Source organism: Hakea prostrata, chromosome 8 (genome assembly GCF_041222555.1).
Source record: "Hakea prostrata isolate BN-2017 chromosome 8, UWA_Hpros_2, whole genome shotgun sequence".
Classification (NCBI taxonomy): domain Eukaryota; kingdom Viridiplantae; phylum Streptophyta; class Magnoliopsida; order Proteales; family Proteaceae; genus Hakea; species Hakea prostrata.
In genome coordinates this window covers 3,668,662-3,689,889 of record NC_142607.1, presented here as the reverse complement: position 1 = coordinate 3,689,889, position 21,228 = coordinate 3,668,662, and the positions used below count along the sequence as shown (strand labels likewise).

The window sequence follows — 21,228 nt, the reverse complement described above, 5'->3', positions numbered from 1 at the left end:
AATTGCCACCTCCTTGAGGAAACCCAGACCCTCATGTTTCATATGCATGTTCCCAAATAGTATTTATGCGGTGGTGTTTTGACTGCGTCTTACCTTGTTATAGGATGCCTTCTACATTGCTTTCTAACAAATCTCTGTTTGCTGTGGTATTTCCCACTTTATCCCCTTTTTCGTTACAACCAAGAGTTTTTGGTTGTCTTTGCTTTGTCAATAATTTATATCTTGTTACTGACAAACAACCCCCTTCCCCTCCAAAAAAAAAAAAAATTGGGTTACTCCTACATACCAAAGGGATACCGATGTTATGATCCTCTTACGCATAACATTTTGTTCGTGCTAATGTAACTTTCTTTGAAGACACACCCTACTTTCTTCACCCTAGGGAACTTCTGGATTATTCCCCCCCCCCCCCCCCCCCAAAAAAAAAAAAAAGGGAAAAAAATTCCCTCTTTAATACCTATTCCAGCATTCCCACCTCCTTTACAGGTATATCAGTGCAACATACCATGGGTGCCACAAATCCACCAACTATGGTACCTCCACCACCACCATCTGAACCACTGTCTTCTTCGGATGAAGCTTTTGAGTCTTGCCTCCTTACCTCCCAATGACTTACCTATGGCTCTTCGTAAAGGTAAATTGTTTTTGCACAATCTGTTCTAATGTTGTTTATCCCATTGACCATTTCCCCCCCCCCCCTTTTATCCCATAATCCCATTCTCACCTTCCACCTTGTGTGACTGATCTTGCTATGTCCCTTTCCGCCTTCACAATCCCCTCCCGCCACTCCATTGCTCTCCAAAACCCTGTCTGAAAGGCCGTCATGGATGTGGAAGTGGATGCTTTAACCTCAAGAAAAACGTGGAGTTTGCTTGATTTACCTCCTCGTAAGGATATGGTTAAGTGTCTTGGGTGTGAAATAATGAATATCCTCTGATGGTTCTGTTAAGAGGCTCACCTATGGTTTTGATTACTTTGAGACCTTCTTGCCTATAGCCAAATTGAATTCGTTGTCGAATCATCTCTCCTGCAATTAATTTTCAATGGCCATTACTACAGCTTGGCATAAAGAATGCCTTTTTTATATGAAAATCTTCAGGAGGGAGCTTATATGGCGCATCCTCTAGGATATGTTGCTTAGGGGGAGAATACACACAGGGCGTGAAAACTGCATAAAGCCACCTTTGGTCTCAGACAGTCTTTCTAAAGCCTGGTTTGAGAAATTCAGTTCTACTGTTACTACTTATGGTTTTAACCAGTGTTACTCTAACCACTCAGTCTAATATGGTTGTGCATGTAGATGACATAATTATCTCTGAAAATGACAGGGTGCATATTGAAGAGGTGAAGACTAAAACTGCAGTCACATTTCCAGACCAAGGGACCTAGGGAGTCTTCACTATTTTCTTGGGATGAAGGTGATTCACAGTGAAAAAGGAATTAGTCTCTCTCAAAGGAAGTATGTTTTGGATCTTCTAACAATAGGAGTGCTTACTTCAAAACCAATCAATGTGCCATTAAATCCTCATGAAAAAATTTGGAGTTGATCACGGGGTATTATAAGATGATGTTCTTTGCTACAGGAGCTTGATTAGAAAGTTTACTATTACAAGGCCAAACATCACCTTTGTTGTTGGAGTCCTGAGTTGGTTTATGCAGCCTCCTAGAAAAGCTCATTGGGATGTTGCGGTATGTATACTTTGATATCTTAAAGGTGCTACAAGCAAAAGATTAATTTATTGTCACAATAGACGTATGAATCTGGTAACCTTTTATGATGCTGATTGGGCAAGAAATGGCCAGTGATATTGCGCCTTTATTGGGAGGAACTTGGTCACTTGGTGGAGTAAAAAGCAGACTACTATTGCTAGGTCTAGTGCTGAAGCTGAGTATAGATCCATGACCCAAACTGTCGCTGAGCTGATGTGAATAAGATCATTACTTCTAGAACTGATATTAGCTCATACTGCCACTACCTACATTGCCAGTAATCCAGTGTTCCATGAATGCATCAAACATGTAGAGGTGGACCATCACTTTGTCATAGATGCTGTAATGAAGGAGCTGATTGTCACTGCTTTTATGTCCTCTTCTGATCAGTTGGCAGACAAGTTTACCAAGGGGTTGTTTGCTCCTAGTTTTTGTACTAATAGTACCAAGCTGAGCATGGGCGACTTGTATGCCTCAGCTTGAGGGGAAGTCTTGGAAATCCTATGATATTTGGGACTCTGTTTCTGTCAGTAACTGCAGGGGCAAAACTGTCCTTGCTGCCTCTCTATTAGATTATGTTTTAATTCTTTCATATTGTGTTTCTGCCATCACTTAAGTAGGGAAAGAATATTAATTTTACTGTAATTAAAAGATTATAAAACAGGGGCATGCGATAGAGTGAAAACCCAAGTCGCAGGTAGCCCTCCTTGCATGCTATACTCTGTTTTCTCCCTTCTTTCTGCTGTTAAGCTAATCATAGGAATTGAGGTCTAACAAAAAGAAATTGTTTACATCTCACCCAGGCACAAGTAACTCTTCATATTCCAAACAGAAGCTTAAATGGAGGTTAGCACATTTAAACAGAAGACCTTCCATGGGGATCCAGCAGCAACGATTCCACAACTCAAGGCATGTACATCTTAAAAGAAATAAATGAGGTACAGGGACAGAATATATAAACACCAGGCTTCTCTGATTATAGAACACACAGCTCCAATGGTATAGAAAGAACACATTCGGAAATGTTACCACCATGATATTCAAGCTAATTTTTAGGAGATCTAAGTTCTTTCCCCTCAATTTATCTTTTTCACGACTGAATGAGAAGTCAAATAGGTGAGAAGCTTACATTTTGTAAAGACATAAAAGCCTATGAAAAGAAGACAGTTCTGATTCTTAGTTTTCCTCAATTTATCTTCTGCACAACCATATAGGTTGTAAGGTAGGTGAGAAGCATGTAAAGACATAGAAGCCTAAAAAAGAATAAAGTTTGATTTTTATGCGCCTGAGTACCATTTAGTTACAACTTTCCCCAAAGAAGCTGGGCATTCGGTACTACTCAGGAAATTTATGATCACCTAAGCACTAAAATAAAAAATTCTTGTAAAATTTTTCCAAATATTGCTAATGCTGTACAATGAACAACCCCTGATGCTAAATCAATAGTTGTTTTAACATAAGAAGTTACCAAATTATAGACATAATACATCTCTCTGTGCCAATGGATGGGTCAAACGCCACTGGGAGCTTCTGTTGCCTTTCACAAAATGATACAGAACCTGCCCAGCCATTTTTTTCTTGTTAGATGAGCTTTGACCATATTGTTGATCTAAACAATGTCAGAAAAGTAAATGTTTCTAAGAATGTAGCTCTGGCACCTATCCAAGTTCGAAAGAATATGAATACTTACAACTTTCTGATCATCCCCTCCACTGCAGATATATTGATCATTCGGAGCCACAGCAACCTGTAGTTTCAAACCATGACACCAATGACCATTAACAGGAGATTACAGAGAAAAGATGAACATAAGCACATGTTAAAAGATGGTGAAAGAAATCAATGATATGCACCGTATTAGCACAGCGAGTATGGCTTCTCAAATGTCTGACGCAAGGCTGACCAAGGGTGACATCCCACATAGCAATGCTGTGAATTTCCAGATTGGCTTAGTCACATTGATTTCTAAAAACTGACAAACATCAACTAGCACAGTTTTGTCTCCCTACCTTCCATTGCCACTCACAGTGACTAAGACTGGTTCTTTGTGAAGCCACCGTGCATCATTTACACCTTGATCACCCTCATCGACATGACTGCACAAAAGTCAAGTTTAAGAAACACATTAATATCCAATAGACCAATGAAAATAGAAAACAAAATAAAATGAATAGATCCAAAAAAACAAAAGAGAAAGTAGCTCTTGATTTTGACAGGATTTGAATATGGTTGTACCAACTACCATGATTATGATGCAATGGAGATTTTCTCAAAAATGCCAACCAATAGAGGAGACAATGTCTTAGAATCCTCTTATTAGAAGGTTATATCTCCCAAAAGAGCCAAAACCAGCTTTTACATGTACCAAAAGACATGCACACGAGTCCTGCATTTAGTAGCATCTAGGGAGGGTCAGATGTATGCGGCCTTACCCCTGTTTTCCCAGAGGCTGTTTGCAGGACTTGAACCCATGACCAAGCATTTAGCAAGTTAGCACTTGATAAACATACCAAGCACGGCAGTATATTTCACATATACTAAAGTACTCTCATAATTCCTTCTCAAGCCACTTTAGAGTTTTCTGAACACAAACTTTTAATTAGGGATTTCAAAGATAATTCCCAAAAGGAAGAGCAAGTTAGGACTAAAAAGCTACCTATGGTCTGCATTCGATAGTAATTGTTAAGGGAATTTAGGGAAAGTAAATATAGCTGGGCATTTTGGAAAAGTATCTTGTGCTGGGCTGGGTTTTGAGGAGATTTTTGAGTCCATATAAGACTCTTCTTTCTATCTTTGTGTTCAAGTGTAAGTTTATTGTAATTCCATAAATAAAGCACCAGATTGTAGGAGATCCTCACAATGATAGTGAGGCTCCTCATATTCTCTATTGATCTATGTTTTCTAATCTGTTTTCTGCTCTTCTTCTTCTTGATCTCTCTTTCTTTGGTTTATTACAGTTTAAATGGCATCAGAGCCAAGTTGATCGGCTACTGCAAGTTCTCGCGGCAAATTTCTCAGGCTTGCTTCCCAATTTTCTTGAGGGCAGACTGGTGGAGGAATCAAATTGGCTTGAGAGTCTTCTACAGCCATGTCCAACTTGAAGCAGCAGTTTGTGCTGGTTTCGTTTGGGTACTGGTTTTAGGAGATGAGATGAGACTAGAGGTTGATTCTTCATCAGAATTTAAAGAATCAAGTCACTGGTGTTTGAATGAAGGTTTTGGAAGAGTTTCGATTCTGTCCAGCCTTAGATCTTTTATGACAAACTATTTTTGGAGACATTCTAGTTGCTGCCACCATGTTTCATAATTTATGTGTTTGATTGAGCACTTTTGAGTCATGAAATTTAAGCATTCTTAGTAGCTGCTCCTTAGCGTTTACTGCTGCCTACTTATTTCCAATTGAAGACGAGTGTCACTTGCAAGGACCAAAGAAAGATTAAGTGATTACGTCTACATCTGAACCTAAATCTGAACCCAAAAGTACAATAACCGAAATCATGACTCCACATCTCATGGTATTTTTGAACAAAAACTTGAAGGAACTGTCTATTTCCACCTATGGAAATAGTCAAGGTTGTGCCAGTAAAGACCATCTTACTATGTCTACTGGGAATGGTACATGGAAAGTTATATATGCCCAAATCCTAGGACAGATGTTCCACTCCATGGAAAGGAATATTGTTGACTTAGTTACACATACTGACATAGTGAAGGAGTTGTAGGATTACCTAGATATTATGTACTCTGGACAGAACAATCTTTCCTGCATCTATGAGGTTTCACAGGAGTTTTGTAGGGTCGATAGGAAAGGTAGAACTTTAACCCAATACTTCTTTATAGACTTTAAGAAAAAGTATGAAGAATTGAATGCTATTTCACTGGATGTGGTGGTGATGCAAAACTAGAAGGAACAACTTGTATTATGGGATTTTTGGGAGGACTCGGGAAGGAATCATCAAGCCTTGTCGGAAGGCTATACTTGTTTTCCAAGACTTCCGTAGTTGCAAGTTCATGCACATCTACCCCTCACCAAATTCACTGCCATTTGGACCATCCTTCATTAGATAGTTTGAACATTTTGGATAAATGTTTTTGTCCCATTTCTTCTTCACCTTATGAGTCATGTCAATTTGGGAATAAGCTTCACTGTGTGAGCTATCTCCTTTGGGTTAATAATTGGGTAGTGTCCCATTTCTTCTTCACCTTGTGAGTCATGTCAATTTGGGAATAAGCTTCACTATGTGAGCTATGTGGGGACCGGGGACCTTGTCTTGTTACTTCTACCTTGGACTTTTGGTATTTTGATGATTATTCTGAGTTACCTAGATAGACTTAATACAAATCTTTGATATTTTTTGTGCTTTTGTGGCTGACATTCGGAAACAGTTTGGGATAGTTATTAAAATTCTTTGGAGTGCTAATGCAAAATAATGTTTTTTCTCCACTTAATACTTTTATAAATTATGACATCGAATGGGGTTGGTTGGTTTAGTTCTATTAGGAGTTCCCTTCAAATACTGCAATATTCTAGTAGCAGTCTTCATATGAGCTGAATATGGGTCATGCATGAACGACTCACTATCCCTACGACATAAGTATGTCTGGCTTGGTGTGGGACAAGTAAATAAGCTTCCCTACCAGCCTTTTTTCTTTGTCCACTGATTCTCCCTCCTCCTCAAGCTTAGCTCTAGGCTTAATAGGAATATTAACTGCTTTACACCCCAACTTTCTCACTTTTGATAATAAATTTAGAACATACTTCCTTTAGGACAGGTATATACCCTTCTTTGATTGAGCCACCTCAATTCCTAGAAAGTATTGTAACTTCCCTAGATCTTTAATCTCAAACTCTTTGTCAAAAAAATCCTTCATATTTCCTTACCATCATTACCCATTTCCCTGGGATGACAATATCGTCCACATAAACAATAAGAAGTGTGATATTGATACTTGTTAGGAAAGGGCAATTTGGGAAAGGACAGATCCATCGAGAGTTAGTGCCTTGCGCTAACTCTCGATAGGAAAAAGAGGCGGTAATTAAGTGTTCTATACCAATCGAAATTGGTTGACGCTTTCCTATATAGAATATACTTTAAATTAGCCTATATATAGTGAAGTTATTTTGAGGAGTGCTCATGAGTTCTATACGAGCCTCCACAACAAAGTTGCTACTTCCATCTTCTCCTCTCTCTCATTATGCACCTTATTCTTTCTCAAACTAATATGGTATTAGAGTCTGTAGGTCCTCTTATTCCTTTCGATTCTAAGAGTTAGTAGCACAAACAGTAGTTCTATAGAAAGGAAAGAAATTGCACCTGATGTGAGAGTCGTTTCCAGAAATTAAAGGGGATGCATCACCTTACGCTGCAGTTGGTGGTGTTTGTTTGAAGATTGATGCAGCTCCTTACGCTGCCACTATTTGGGTGTCTCTGTTAAAGATCGATGCAGACTGAGCTTTCTTTTCAAAGAGAGAGCTGTGCGATGACCTCTTCTCAAGATCGTTGCCTCGATTGATGCTAGATTTGTGCCAGAATTTGCCATTCTCAGGTACGATAAATCTCTGATTGATGAAGAAAATTTCTTTTTCTGCGATTTGGGGCTAAGGAAGAGTGACCGTCGTCGTCTTCCTCACTCACGATCTGTTTAGGGCTGAGATAATCTCGTTTTTGGGCATTTTATCAGTTTTGAAACTGGTTTTGAGTTGGTGAGTTGGTTTTGACTTGGGTTTGCTCTATTGGTTTAAGTGGTTCAATATCTAATGGTTCGTTTCTGGAATTAATTCTGATTCTGAGATTAATTTGATTCTGGGATTATTCAGGAATTAATTCTGATTCTGGGATTATCTTCGATTTCGATTCTGGGATTAATCGATTCGATTTTCAAACTAATCTGGATCTAATTTTTGAGATTAATCTGATTTGGTTTTAATTGTGTTTGGATATGGGAGAAACTTCAAGTAAAAATACCATGACTGAAATTATTTCTTCATCCTCTCATCGGTTAACTGAGAAGAAATTGGAGGGTGTATCAAATTTCCACCAGTGGAGGGCTATAGTTAGAATTGTTCTTACTGGATGGGGACAGATAGATCATTTGACTAAGACTGTACCTAAAGATGATGATACTTGGGCAATTGTTGATGCTCGAATGCTTGGGCAGATGTTTAATTCGTTGGCCGATAATATTGTAGATTTGGTTACTCACTTACAAACTGTGAAGGAATTATGGGAGTATTTGAATGTGTTGCATTCTGGTTAGAATAATTTGGCTAGAATCTATGAATTGTCCCAAGAATTTTATCAAGTAGATAGGAAAGGTAGAGATATTACCCAATATTTTGTTGATTTTAAAAGAATGTATGAAGAACTAAACTCTCTTCTACCTATCTCCTCTGATGTCAAACCTATGCAAAATCAAAGAGAGCAATTAGCTGTTATAGGTTTATTGGGAGGTCTTGGAAAGAATTTGAGGCAGTTAGAGCACAGATTCTTGGTAGTGATCATGCACCCACTTTAGCTGACACATTTTTAAGAGTTCTTCGTGTTGCAAAGGAGAGTACCAATGACTCTGTTAAAGTATACGTAAATTTGGAGTTTACTGTTCACGTGAACAGTATTTTGCTGTTGTTTTGATTATATTTTCTATTTCTAATGTGGGAATCTTGCTACATAAGTTTTGGGAGTTTTTTAGAAAGCATAGTTTCTATTTTCAGAACTTTCTATTTTAGGAGTTAGGAAGTTACTAAAGCTGTAATATTTTGTTTCCTTCTTCTAGAGGACAATTACTTGTCTCTCAAGTTGTATTAGATTCATTAGAAGCTATAAATAAAAGTGCTCTGTGATTCTAGACTCTTTAGCTAAGAATCACAGGTCTTTTCTACTAGTTCTTCATCTCTCTTCTCTTCTTCTTCTTCTCTCTTTTCTTTGTTCAAATTCAACTGCTATTTTGATTGTTTAAAGCTTGTTTTCTAACATGGTATCAGAGCTTTTTTGAATCAAAATAGTGTTGTTCTCAATATTTTCTTCTGAAATTTTTTTTTTTTTATGTTTCCTTGGTGTGCAACCACATAATGCTGTATATTATGGACTGTTAGATCAGATATTCATGTGAACTGATCTTCTCTACCTATTACCTTACTCTTACACGTTCCAGAACTTGGATACTTTTGTTACCTTTCTTTTTTTTTTCTTTTTTCTCCTATTCTGTCATAAGGTTGCAGAAATTTTTTTTCCTGCTCATTCTACTTCAAGTTTTGGAAAACTGATTTGAGTGTTATCTACCTCAGTTTAATGCCTTCACTTACACGTGACTCAATCATGAGTACGGCTGAATCAAAAGGATCTCAAAGAGATCATGTAAACGTTCAAATTACATCTATCAAGCTCAAAGGTAGTTCTAATTACTTGTTGTGGTCACAAGCGGTTCGGGTGTACATACTTGCAAAAGGTAAGCTTAAGTTCATTGAGGATGAACCTCCTGCTGAGACTGACAAATCCTATTTTAGTTGGATCCAAGATGATGCAATCATCAAAATTTGGATGTGGAATAGTATGGCACCTGATATTGCAATGAATGTTATGTTCCATATGACTGCAAAGGGAATATGGGATGATTTGCAAGAGACTTATTCCCAAGCTAAAAATATGACTCAGATTTTTAGTATTTATGAAAAGCTATTTCAATTTCAGCAAGCTGACAAGTCTCTGCAGGATTATTACAACTCCTTTAAAGGCATGATGGAGGAGTTGAATGTCTTTCAACCTCTCACCACTGATATAGAGAAGCTAAAGGCCCAACGGAATGAATTTTTTGTGTCTAAGTTTCTTGCAGGATTGAACCCTGAACTGAAATCTGTCAAAGGACATCTTCTTGCTGGTGAGCATGTCCCTAATCTTAGTGAAGCATATTCTAGACTTCAACGTATTGCCTTGCCTGAAGGGAGTTCTCCAAACAAAAGTTCTAAAGGAGAAAATTCAGCCTTCACTACCTCTTATGGAAGGGGACGTGGTCATGGTTCAGGGGGAGTTAGTAGGTCTTTTGGAGGTCGTGGTGTTCAACTGTCTGATAAGACATCTCGACTTTGTACTCATTGCGGTAAAACAGGGCACTTAGTGGAAGCTTGTTGGGCCAAACATGGAAAACAAGAGTGGGCCAAGCACCTTGCCAATCATGCTGTTTCTGATGGTGGTATTGATACTGTAGCAAACAACGATAGTGGTTCTGGATCTTCTTCAGGGGACTTGTCTAAGACTCTAAGAGATGATGTAAGCCAAATCCTTCGCCAATTGCAAAATATTGAAACTGGCGCTTCCACATCCACTAGTACTTTTGCTGCCACACTTTCTCATGCAGGTAACACAACACTTCTCACTTCTACTCCCACCCCTTGGATCATCGATTCAGGGGTCTCTTCCCATATGACTGGTAAGTCATCACTTTTTAGCTCTTTTTCTAAATCTACCACTAAAAATTCTGTTGTCATAGCTAATGGGACTTCCACACCTATTCTAGGCTCTGGAAGTGTTTCTCCTACACCTTCTCTTACTTTATCATCCGTAATTCATGTTGCTAACTTTCCTTTTAACTTATTATCTGTTAGTCAATTAACTAAAGCACTAAACTGCTCTGTGACTTTTACTCCCACTTATTGTGTTTTCCAGGACCTTCACACGAGGAAGACGATTGGTGGAGGGTGTGAAAGGAACGGACTCTACTATTTGGACTATGTTACCCCTATTGCGGCTCTTTCTGATGATTGTGTAGATGCTCTCCAGTGGCACTGTCGTTTAGGCCATCTGTCTTTACCTAGATTAAAAATTTTATTTCCTTCTTTTAAATCAGTGTCTAGATTAAATTGTGAAGCGTGTGAGTTAGGGAAGCATCATCGTGCCACCTATCCTCCATGCTCTATCTCTCGTAGTGAGTCCTTATTTTCTCTTGTTCATTCCGATATTTGGGGCCTTTGTAGATTAGTAATAGGCATGGTTTTCGATATTTTGTTACTTTTGTGGACGATTTCTCCCGTCTTACATGGTTGTATCGTTTAAAGGATCGGACAGAGTTCTTAACTACATTTAAAAGTTTTATTCATGAAATTCGGACTCAATTTTCTCTTCCTATTAAAATTTTTCGGTCTGATAATGCTTCTGAATATGTGCAACATGATATATCTAATTTGTGTGATTCTCTTGGAATGATTCATCAAACCAGTTGTTCATTCACTCCCCAACAAAATGGAGTGGCTGAACGCAAAAATCGTCACCTCTTGGAGGTTGCACGCGCTATTTTGATTCAGATGAATGTTCCAAAGAGTTACTAGTGTGATGCAATTTTGACTGCTGGTCATTTAATTAACCGCATGCCTATGCCTTTGCTTTTTGAAAAATCTCCTTTTTCAATTGTTTTTCCCAATAGAGAACCGTTTTCAGTTCCACCCAAAATTTTTGGTTGTGTGTGTTTTGTTCACATACCACATCCTTTGGATAAACTTTCCCCCCGTTCTATTAAGTGTATTTTTCTTGGGTACTCACGCACTCAAAAAGGTTTTCGTTGTTATGATCCGGTTCTTCGCAAACAATTTACAAGTGCGGATGTGACCTTTTTTGAAGACACTCCTTATTATCTAAGTCAATTTGTGTCTGTTGAAAATGTTTTGGATGATACTCCTCCAATTCCCTCTTTAGTTCCTTCCACTAGCAATGTTCCTCTACAAGTTTATCAGCGAAGACATAAGTTGCCAGAACATATTGTGGATAGTAGAGTTCCTCCTAACAATATTAGCGGCTCTCCTTTAGTGGAGCCTGAAGCTAGCCCTACGGATGTTCCTTCTTCATCCTCTCCACCGGCGGATTCTTCTAGTGGAGATCCCACTCTGCCTTCAAATGACTTACCAATTGCTTTAAGGAAAGGTACTCGTACTTGCACTTTACACTCTAACATTGTTTATCCTGTTTCCAATTTTGTTTCTACCTCTCATCTCCCTCCTAGCTTTCGTTGCCTTGCTTTGTCTATGTCTGCCGTTCATATTCCAACCCATCATACCGAAGCTCTTAAAATTCCTGGCTGGAAAGCAACTATGGATGTGGAAATGGATGCTTTACATTCTCGTCATACATGGTCTTTAGTCAACTTACCTCCTGGGAAAGATGTGGTCCGCTGTCGGTGGGTGTATACAATTAAGTACCATTCTGATGGTACGGTTGAAAGGCTTAAGGCCCGCTTGGTGGCTAAGGGCTATACACAAACATATGGTGTAGATTATTTTGAGACTTTTTCTCCTGTGGCAAGACTTAATTCTGTCCGTGTCTTGATATCTTTGGCTGTGAATTATGATTGGACTCTTTTTCAGCTTGACATAAAAAATGCATTCTTATATGGTGATCTTCATGAAGAAGTTTACATGGAGCAACCTCCAGGGTATGTTGCTCAGGGGGAGGACAGTGTTCGTGTTTGCAGGCTTCATAAAGCGATTTATGGACTCAAACAGTCTCCACGGGCTTGGTTTGAGAAATTTAGCAAGACTGTGGAGTCTTTTGGTTTTGTATAGTGTTATTCTGATCACTCTATGTTTGTTAGACGGCAGGGTGATTGTGTTGTCATTATGGCAGTTTATGTTGATGATATTGTCCTTTCAGGCAATGATGTTGATGCAATCCATACAGTTAAGGCACACTTACAAAAATCTTTCCAAACCAAAGATTTAGGTGATCTACAATATTTCTTGGGGATTGAAGTGATCCGCAGTAAAAAAGGAGTAAGTTTGTCACAAAGAAAGTATGTGTTAGATCTTTTGACTGAGACTGGCATGCTTGCTTCTAAACCTAGTGAAATTCCCATGGATCCTCAGTTGAAGTTAGGACGTGATGATGGTGACTTGTTAGATGATGTCCATCGTTACAGGAGTCTTATTGGGAAACTTATTTATCTTACTGTTACTCGTCCTGATATTTCTTATTCTGTTGGTGTGTTGAGTCAGTTTATGCAGTCTCCTAGGAAGGCTCATTGGGATGCAGCGATGAGAGTGCTTCGGTACCTCAAGAGTGCTCCCGGAAAAGGGCTCATCTATCGACCAAATCGGAGTATGGACTTGGTTGCCTTTTCTGATGCAGATTGGGCTGGATCCGTCATTGATTGCCGGTCAACCACAGGTTATTGTACTTTTCTTGGTGGAAATCTTATGACTTGGAAGAGTAAGAAACAATCCACCATTGCTCGATCTAGTGCTGAAGCTGAGTACAGGGCTATGGCCCACACCGCTGCTGAATTGATGTGGCTTCGTTCATTGTTAGAGGAAATAGGATTTCCAGTTTCTGCCCCTATGAAAATGTTTTGTGATAATCAGGCAGCCACTTACATTGCTAGTAATCCAGTGTTCCATGAGAGAACGAAGCATATAGAGGTAGATTGTCATTTTGTGCGTGATACAGTGAAGAAGAAGCTTATAGCAACTCCTTTTGTGAGCTCTACTGACCAACTAGCTGATTTGTTCACCAAAGCTCTATTCAGACCAAGTTTTCAGTCTATCTGTTGCAAGTTGGGCATGGGAGATTTGTATGCTCCAGCTTGAGGGGGAGTGTTAAAATATACGTAAATTTGGAGTTTACTGTTCACGTTACTGTTCACGTGAACAGTATTTTGCTGTTGTTTTGATTATATTTTCTATTTCTAATGTGGGAATATTGCTACATAAGTTTTGAGAGTTTTTCTAGAAAGCATAGTTTCTATTTTGGTGGTAGTTTCTATTTTCAGAACTTTCTATTTTAGGAGTTAGGAAGTTACTAAAGCTGTAATATTTTGTTTCCTTCTTCTAGAGGACAATTACTTGTCTCTCAAGTTGTATTAGATTCATTAGAAGCTATAAATAAAAGTGCTCTGTGATTCTAGACTCTTTAGCTAAGAATCACAGGTCTTTTCTACTAGTTCTTCATCTCTCTTCTCTTCTTCTTCTTCTCTCTTTTCTTTGTTCAAGTTCAACTGCTATTTTGATTGTTTAAAGCTTGTTTTCTAACATGGTATCAAAGCTTTTTTGAATCAAAATAGTTTGAGGGATGAATGGTTTGGGGTGTCGCCTAAAGGAGTCACTGTATGGGCTGAAACAATCAGCATATGAATGGCTTGCCTGATATATTTCAGTTGTGACTTGTGAGAGATTTGGGTATGACTTGGTGTGAAAGTGCTCACTTAGTGTTCTTTGGGCAGTCTAGTACAGTAAGGACAATTTTTTTTTTGGATGAATAAATAATTAAATTAAAGAGATGAAAACCAAACTACAAGAAACATCTAAAGGCGAGGATCAAAGAGGAGGATGGAATTAGGAGTTGACCCCCAGGAAACAACAATAAGCATGTTCCTTGGGGAATCAACAACCGGAGGGGGGGGGGAATAGTAGAAATCCTAGAGGAAACATCAAAGTAAATAGCATTCCAAATAGAATCAATAAAGTGGGATTTGGAAGTCCAATGCCTGAGATTACGCTCCCACCATAGATGGTGGACTGTGGCACCAAATACAAGCCTACCAATCGGGTCACATGTAGAGGTACTTGAAAAGTTACTTAATATCCAAGGCTAGTCATGGACAAACCTAAATGAGTGACGGGAGCGGGGCCAAATGTAGTTAAGGGCTTTTCTCCAAAGAGAACTAGAGAAAGGGCAAAAAAAGAACAAATGCTCAATGTCCTTAGTACCATTCCAGCAAATGATGTAGTTGGGGTTCGCAAGGATATGGCGGTAATAAGGAATGACTGGGTTGGAAGGGCTATGTTTAGGCTCTCCAAAGTGTAAAGGAGTGACGGGGATATGACCTTTGAACCAAATCAAGGGGGGCCAGGGAGGAGGGGGAGGGGATGCGAAATAGGTTCTAAGCAGAAGAAGTGGTGAAGGATTTGGTAGTGGAGGGGAGCCAAATAACTATATTATGGGGGTGGGGAAAGATAAGGGGGAGGGAGTTCCAGACTTGTGTGAGACTATGATGAGGGGAAGGGACCCATGAAGCATTAAAGATAAAAGCCGAGAGGTGGGTAGATTTGGGAATGTGGGTTTTATAGACAGTGCGGGGGGGGGCAGCGTAAGAAGGATGCCCATCGGATGCCATGGATCTAGCTAGAAGGAAGTAGAGGAACCGGAAGAGATATAGGTGGTAATGGCAGGGAGAGCGCGGGGTCTGAGGAGAAGAAGCTTCCTCCAGATCTAGGAAGGATTAAGAGGGATAGGGGGTTAGGGACAGTCAAGAAAGAGTCAGATATGAGAAGGTAAGAGTGGATCCAATTGACCGAGATGGAGTCATGAGTAGTGACAAATTTCCAGATGAGTTTGAGTAAAGCAGCGGAATTGACTTCTTGGATCCGAAGAATTCTTAGGCCCCCCTCAAATTTAGGTCGATAGATGTTGGACCAACTGATGGAGCGGAGGAATCACATAGATTCCTGGCCCTTCCAAAGAAAGGTACAAAAGAGAGATTCCATTGCAGACAAGATGGCCTTGGGGATTGGGAATATGCCACACCAATAAAGGTAGGAGGATTGGAGCACAGACTGAATGAGCTCCACCCTACCGGCAAAGGAGACAAGCTGGCTTTTCCGAAGTTGGAGACTCTTACGGATGTGATCCAACTTGGAGGAACAATGATGGCGAGAGAGCCAGCCAGGGATAAAAGGAACGGCCATGTAGCCAACAGGGAAGAAGCCAAGCTTGAATCCATAATGATTCAAGAGATTACCGCACAAAGATTCAAGACACCCCAGAAAGGAAAAGAGTAGATTTATCAAGATTGACCCTAAGGTCAGAGATGGACTCAAAGAAGGAAAGGGCTAAGATGACGGAGGAGATGGAGCTGTGATCGGCTATGGAGAAGATCATGAGATCATTAGCGAAGGCGAGATGGGTGAGATTGAGGGCTTTACATTTAGGAATGGGAGAAATCAGGAGCTGATTCGTTTTGGCTTGAAGGAGACGGGAGAGAACCTCCAAAGCCAAAGAGAAGAGGTAGGGGGAGAGGGGACAACCTTGGCAAATACCGACACCTGGAGGAAAAAAGCCCGCCGGCGAGCCATTGGTGATAATGAAGAAGTTGGGAGTGGAGATACAGACCTCGATCCAATGGATAAAGGAAAGAGGGAATCTCATGGTAGAGAGAACATCACTAATAACATCCCAGCTGATATAGTCGAAAGCTTTGTAGAGATCAACTTTGAGGAGCGCTGCAGGGGAGTGAGAAGTTCTTTTGAACCCCTTAACAATCTTTGCACAAAGGAGAATATTATCCACAATACTAATAAAAGCAGTTTGGTTGGTGCTAACCAGGTTTGGCATGACCTTTTTGAGCTGGTTCGCTAGGATTTTGGAGATGAACTTATAGAGGAGATTACAAAGGGAGATGGGACAGAAATTGGAGAGGGAGCCCCATCCTTTTTGGGGATGAGACAAAGAAAAGTTTGATTAATAAAAGAGAGATGGGAAGGATTGAGAAAGAAGCTGCAGACAATGCGGATAAGATCATTCTTAATGAGGTCCTAAGCATAAGTAAGGACACTTTTGGTTGTGTATGTGGATGATATTCTTATTAATGGAGATGATTCAGCTGGTGTTGATGCGTTGAAGACCTATTCACAGAAACAGTTTCATACCAAAGATTTGGGGAGACTTTAAGTATTTCTTAGGAGAATCTCCTTGTCACAATGCAAGCAAGTGATTCATTTATTATCTAGAAATAGGGATGGCAGGTTCGAAACCTTTAGACATCCCAAGGGATCCAAATATAAAACTTATGCCTAAAGATGGAGAAGCCTTGGATGACCTAGAGAAGTATTAAAGGCTTGTTGGAAAACTAAATTATTTGGTTGCAACCTGACCTGATATTGCCTTTCTAGTCAGCATTGTGAGTCAATTTTTGTCTAATCTTGGACCACTTAGTGGGATGCAATTGTAGAATTATTGAGGTATTTTAAGAGAGCATTTGGCCATAGGCTCCTTTAAGCAAATCATGGTCATAGGAAAATTATGGGATTTTCTAATGCAGATTGGGTCGGTTCACCAATCGACCAGGGATCTACCATAGACTGTTGTACCTTAGTTGGAGGGAATCTTGTTATTGGAAGAATAAGAAGCAAATAATGGTTCCTTCGCCCAGTGCAGAGTTAAAGTATTGAGCCGTTGCACTTATCACTTGTAAGCTGATGTGTTAGGTAGTTTTTGGGTGAGCTTAGCTTTAGTTATGAGTCTCCTATGTCGTTGTGGTGTGACAATCCAACAGGTATTTAAATAGCGTCAAATCCTGTCGTTCACAAGCATACAATGCATATTGAAGTTGATTGTACCCTTGCACCCTGCTTTGTACCGCCTGGACATTCCATTCTTGGCTTTATACCCTCACCTGGTACCCTCCATTTGTCTTCCCCTCTCTCTGTAAGCGTCCTCTCGTCAATGCCATTGCTTGCTACCTTTGTTCCTTCCCATTTTATGCAAAGTTCTTCACCCCTTAACCCCACGTTAGGGGCTGTTCCTTCACCCTATAACCCACTTTCTCTAACATTTGCCCATAGCCCACCAAACTTAAATCTTTTATTTCCTTCTAACTTAAGCTTGGCCCAAAACCCACTTTCTTCTCCTAACTTAAACCAGACACTATGCCCACCTAGTCCACCTTACCTAACTTAAACTAGACCCTAAGCCCATTAGTTTTAAACCAAACCCACTCTCCCAACTTATACCCACAACCCTCCACCACCTCTCTAGTTCACAACCCTCATCCTCACCCGGTTCACCCCATCAACCCAATCCCGGCCTGACCCGTTAACCCAAACTCACTTTGGCTTGCTAGCCCAGGTCCAGATTTCACACATATTTGCTAACAACATCTAGATCTCAAATATTAGGGGTCTTAGCTCCCTAGCTAAACAGCTTGATGTCAAATCTTTTCTCCACTCCACTAAAGCCTCTCTTTGTGCCTTACTTGAAACCTATGCCCAACAAGACAATGCCCACTCCATTGCCTCAGCACCAACCACGACCATTCCCCTAATGGTCACATTTGGATCCTTTGGGACCCCTCTAAGTTCCGAATCTCCTCTCCCTACTCCTCCTCCCAATTTATTCACCTCCTCATTTCTTCCCCTTCTTCCCCCTCTCCCTTCTTCCTAACTACCGTCTATGCTCTCAATCACGAGCGCCTTCCCGTTTGAAATGACCTCTCATCTCTCTCTACCTAGGTCAATTCCCAAGCCTGGGGTATTGCTGGTGACTTTAGTATTGTTTGATTCGTCATGAAAAGGTTGGTGGCATCTCCTTGGACTTGGATGCCGTTGATGCCTTTAACAATCATCGTTGAGGACATGGTGGTCACTGATCTTTGCTGGTCTAAACAACTCTTTACTTGGCACAACCGATGATCCAATCAGAACCATGTCGCCTCCAAGTTGGATAGGCTCCTTGAGAATGAACATCAGCTATCCCTTTCCCCTCTTCTCACGCCTCCTTCCTTTCTCCTAGTATCTCTGATCACTCTCCTTGTCACCTCCACATCCAGCCCTCCATCTCCTTTGGCCCGAAGCCCTTTAAATTCTTTGATGTGTGGACTTCTCATTCTTCCTTTCTCTACATTGTCCAGGTGGCTTGGATTAAACTGGTTCACTGTCACTCCTTCCCTTTTATTACCTTTGCCAAGTGTCTCCATAATACCAAGCTTGCCTTCAAGTCCTGGAACTCCTCCACCCTTGGTAATATCACTTCCTGTGTCTCCTCTTGTCTCTACAACCTCTCTCGGGTCCAATCTCTTCCAATCGTCCCTCTTTAACTCAAGTCGAGCTGATGCAGAAAAATCCCTATTTGAAAAGTTGTCTTCCCTTAGCTCCTAAGAGGAAAGCTTCCTTCGTAAAAAGTCTAAAATCAAATGGCTCGAGCTTGGTGACTCCAACACCTCCCACTATTATCTTTGAGCTTGCCACAACTACAACTCGATACCCACCCTTTTGTCTACTAATTGGTGTTTGGATTTCAGATTTCAAATGTGGACAACATCAAAACAGAGGTAGTCTATTTCTCTTCTCTCTTGGCTCCCCATTCCTTCCCCCGTCACCCCCCTCTCCTCTACCTCATCAACAAATTTAGTCCCCTCCTACTAGACCCTCTTCTTGCTATCCCTTATGATAGAAATTCTTAAGCCCATCAAGCCCTCTTGGCCCGGAGGGTTTCCACCTTGGCTTCTACAAAGCCTCCTGGAGTATCATAGAAGTTAACTTTATTAAAGCGGTTCACAACTTCTTTTGAACCCCTCCCAGATCTCCTCCATAAACCAAACTTCCTCTGCTTTGTCCTTAAGAAGGTCGATCCCTCTTCTCTCTCTGACTTTCGGCCTATATCTCTTTACAACCTCCTCTACAAGTTCATCATGAAAATCCTGGCCAACTGCATTAGGCTTGTTATCTCCTCTCTTGTCACCAAGAACAAATCCGCCTTCATCGAAGGCAAAAGGCTTGCTGATAACGTCCTCCTTTGTGCTAAAATTTTGAGAGGCTCTGATTGCACTTCTCATTCCCTAGCTGCCCTCCTTAAAATTGACCTCCGTAAGGCCTTTGACTCCATCCATTGGGATTTCATCCCTGACATTCTGAACTTGATGGGGTTCCCTCCTCCCTTCATCCCCTAGATTGAAGCTTGCATCTCAACTCCCCACTTTTCAATCATCACTAATGGCTACCTAGTTGGCTTTTCCCCCTCACGGGTTGGTATCCACTAAGGCTGCCCCTTTACCCCCTTCCTCTTCTCCTTTGCCTTTGAGACCCTCTCTTGCATATCCAACACCGATCAACACCTCATCTCTCCCATTCCCAAATGCATAGCCTTTAATCTCACTCACCTCACTTTTGTAAATGATCTCATATTCTCATGATCTTTTGCAAAGCCTTATCATTCTTCAATTTCCACCATCCTCTCCTCTTTAGCCCTCTTCAAATCCCTTTCAAGACTTAGGGTCAACCTACAAAAATCCCTCCTTTTCCTTTCAGGTGTCTCTAATTCCACCAAAGGACCTCTTCGAGCTTACTGAATTCTCTTTAGGGTCTTTCCTTATCTCCTATCTTGGTCTCCCTCTCATCTCTAGCTATCTCACCAACCGCCATTGTTCCCCCATGCTTGATCACATCCCGAATAACTCCAACTCTGGAATCTCTCCTTTGCAGATAGGATGGTTCTTATCCAATCAGTCCTCCAATCTTCATATATCTATTGGTGTGGCATCTTCTTCCTTCTGAAGGCCACGATTTGAGCCATGGAGTCCCTCCTTGGAAGGGTTGAGAAACTTCTAGATTCCTTCACCCCATCAGCTAGTCGTCTGCCTGCCAACCCAAATTGGAGGAAGGTCTTAGCTTCCATTGCATCCGTGACTTCAATGCTTGCCTCCTTAAGCTCATTTGGAAGATCGCTATCAAGCATGACTCTATTTGGGTCAACTGGGTATATTCCCACTTACTGCGAGATGATTCCATTTGGACTGCCTCCTTCCCCTCCAGTCCCTCGTGGGTTTGGAGGAAGATCCTCCTCCCTAAACCCCTTGCTCTCCCTACCATCTCACTGATGAGGCCTCCACCCATTTCGAGTTAGACCTTTGGCATCCCTTAGGTGTCCTCTACAACCTCCTTCGTCCCCACCTAGTCCATGCCTCTTGTATCCCTAAACTCACCCTTCTTTAGGACTTCATTTTTTGTCACTCCTGGTCTCTCCCTCCCTCTTCCTCACCAAGTCTCACTCAAGTTTGGTCCAATCTTCCCCACCTTCACTCCCTCCCCATGACCTCTGTTGAAGTATACGCTTACCGTTCACGTGAATAGTAAATATTGTTTTACTGTTCACATGAACAGTATTTTCTAGTGATGCTACTCTACTTTCTATTTCTAATGTAGGAGTCTTGCTACATGAGTTTTGGGAGATCCTAGAAAGCATAATTTCTATTTTGGTGGTAATTTATATTTTTAGAACTTTCTATTTTAGGAACTCTAAAATAGAAAGTTATTAAAGCTGTAATTTTTTGTTTCTTTTTTTTCTAGAGGACAGTTACTCGTCTCTCAAGTTGTATTAGATTCATTAGAAGCTATAAATAAAAGGGCCCTGTGATTCTAAACTCTTTAGCTAGAATCACAGGCCTCTTTTGCTGGTTCTTCATCTTTCTTTTCTTCTTCTTTTTCTTCTCTCTTCTCTCTTCTCTCTTTCCTCTGTTCAAGTTCAATTGCTATTTTGATTATTTAAAGCTTGTTTTCTAACAACCTCACCATCAGGACTACCTCTCCTTCGGTTCTTTCACCTTTGCTTTGGTGTGGAATCTTATCTGCTCCCCCCCCCCTAGGTTGCTTGGCATCACCTTGTCTGGTTCAAAAACCACATCCCCTGACATTCCTTTGCCGCGTGGAGAGCCGTTAACCTTTGACTTCCCACTCAAACCTTCCACATCTGTCGACACCTCAATGTCAACCCAAATAGGATCCTTTGTTGGAACAACCCCAAAGATGTGGACCATATTTTCTTTTCTTGCC

The 21,228-nt window shown here is 40.7% G+C and overlaps 1 protein-coding gene across 2 annotated transcripts in view; it reads right to left on the bottom strand.

The window, feature by feature from the left end:
- Positions 1–808: 808 nt before the first annotated feature.
- Positions 809–21,228, bottom strand: part of LOC149006336 (uncharacterized) — an 86,444-nt gene continuing 66,024 nt past the window's right edge. The window contains exons 17-20 of one of the 2 annotated variants that reach the window (XM_089166930.1): positions 3,720–3,806; positions 3,564–3,639; positions 3,401–3,457; positions 809–3,269 (exon numbers count right to left, since the gene is read on the bottom strand). In XM_089166930.1, the coding sequence (XP_089023056.1) occupies positions 3,183–3,269; positions 3,401–3,457; positions 3,564–3,639; positions 3,720–3,806 (307 nt within the window). In that variant the 3' untranslated portion in view covers positions 809–3,182. The remainder of the gene's footprint in view (positions 3,270–3,400; positions 3,458–3,563; positions 3,640–3,719; positions 3,807–21,228) is intronic. The other variant, XM_089166931.1, reaches the window with a different exon arrangement.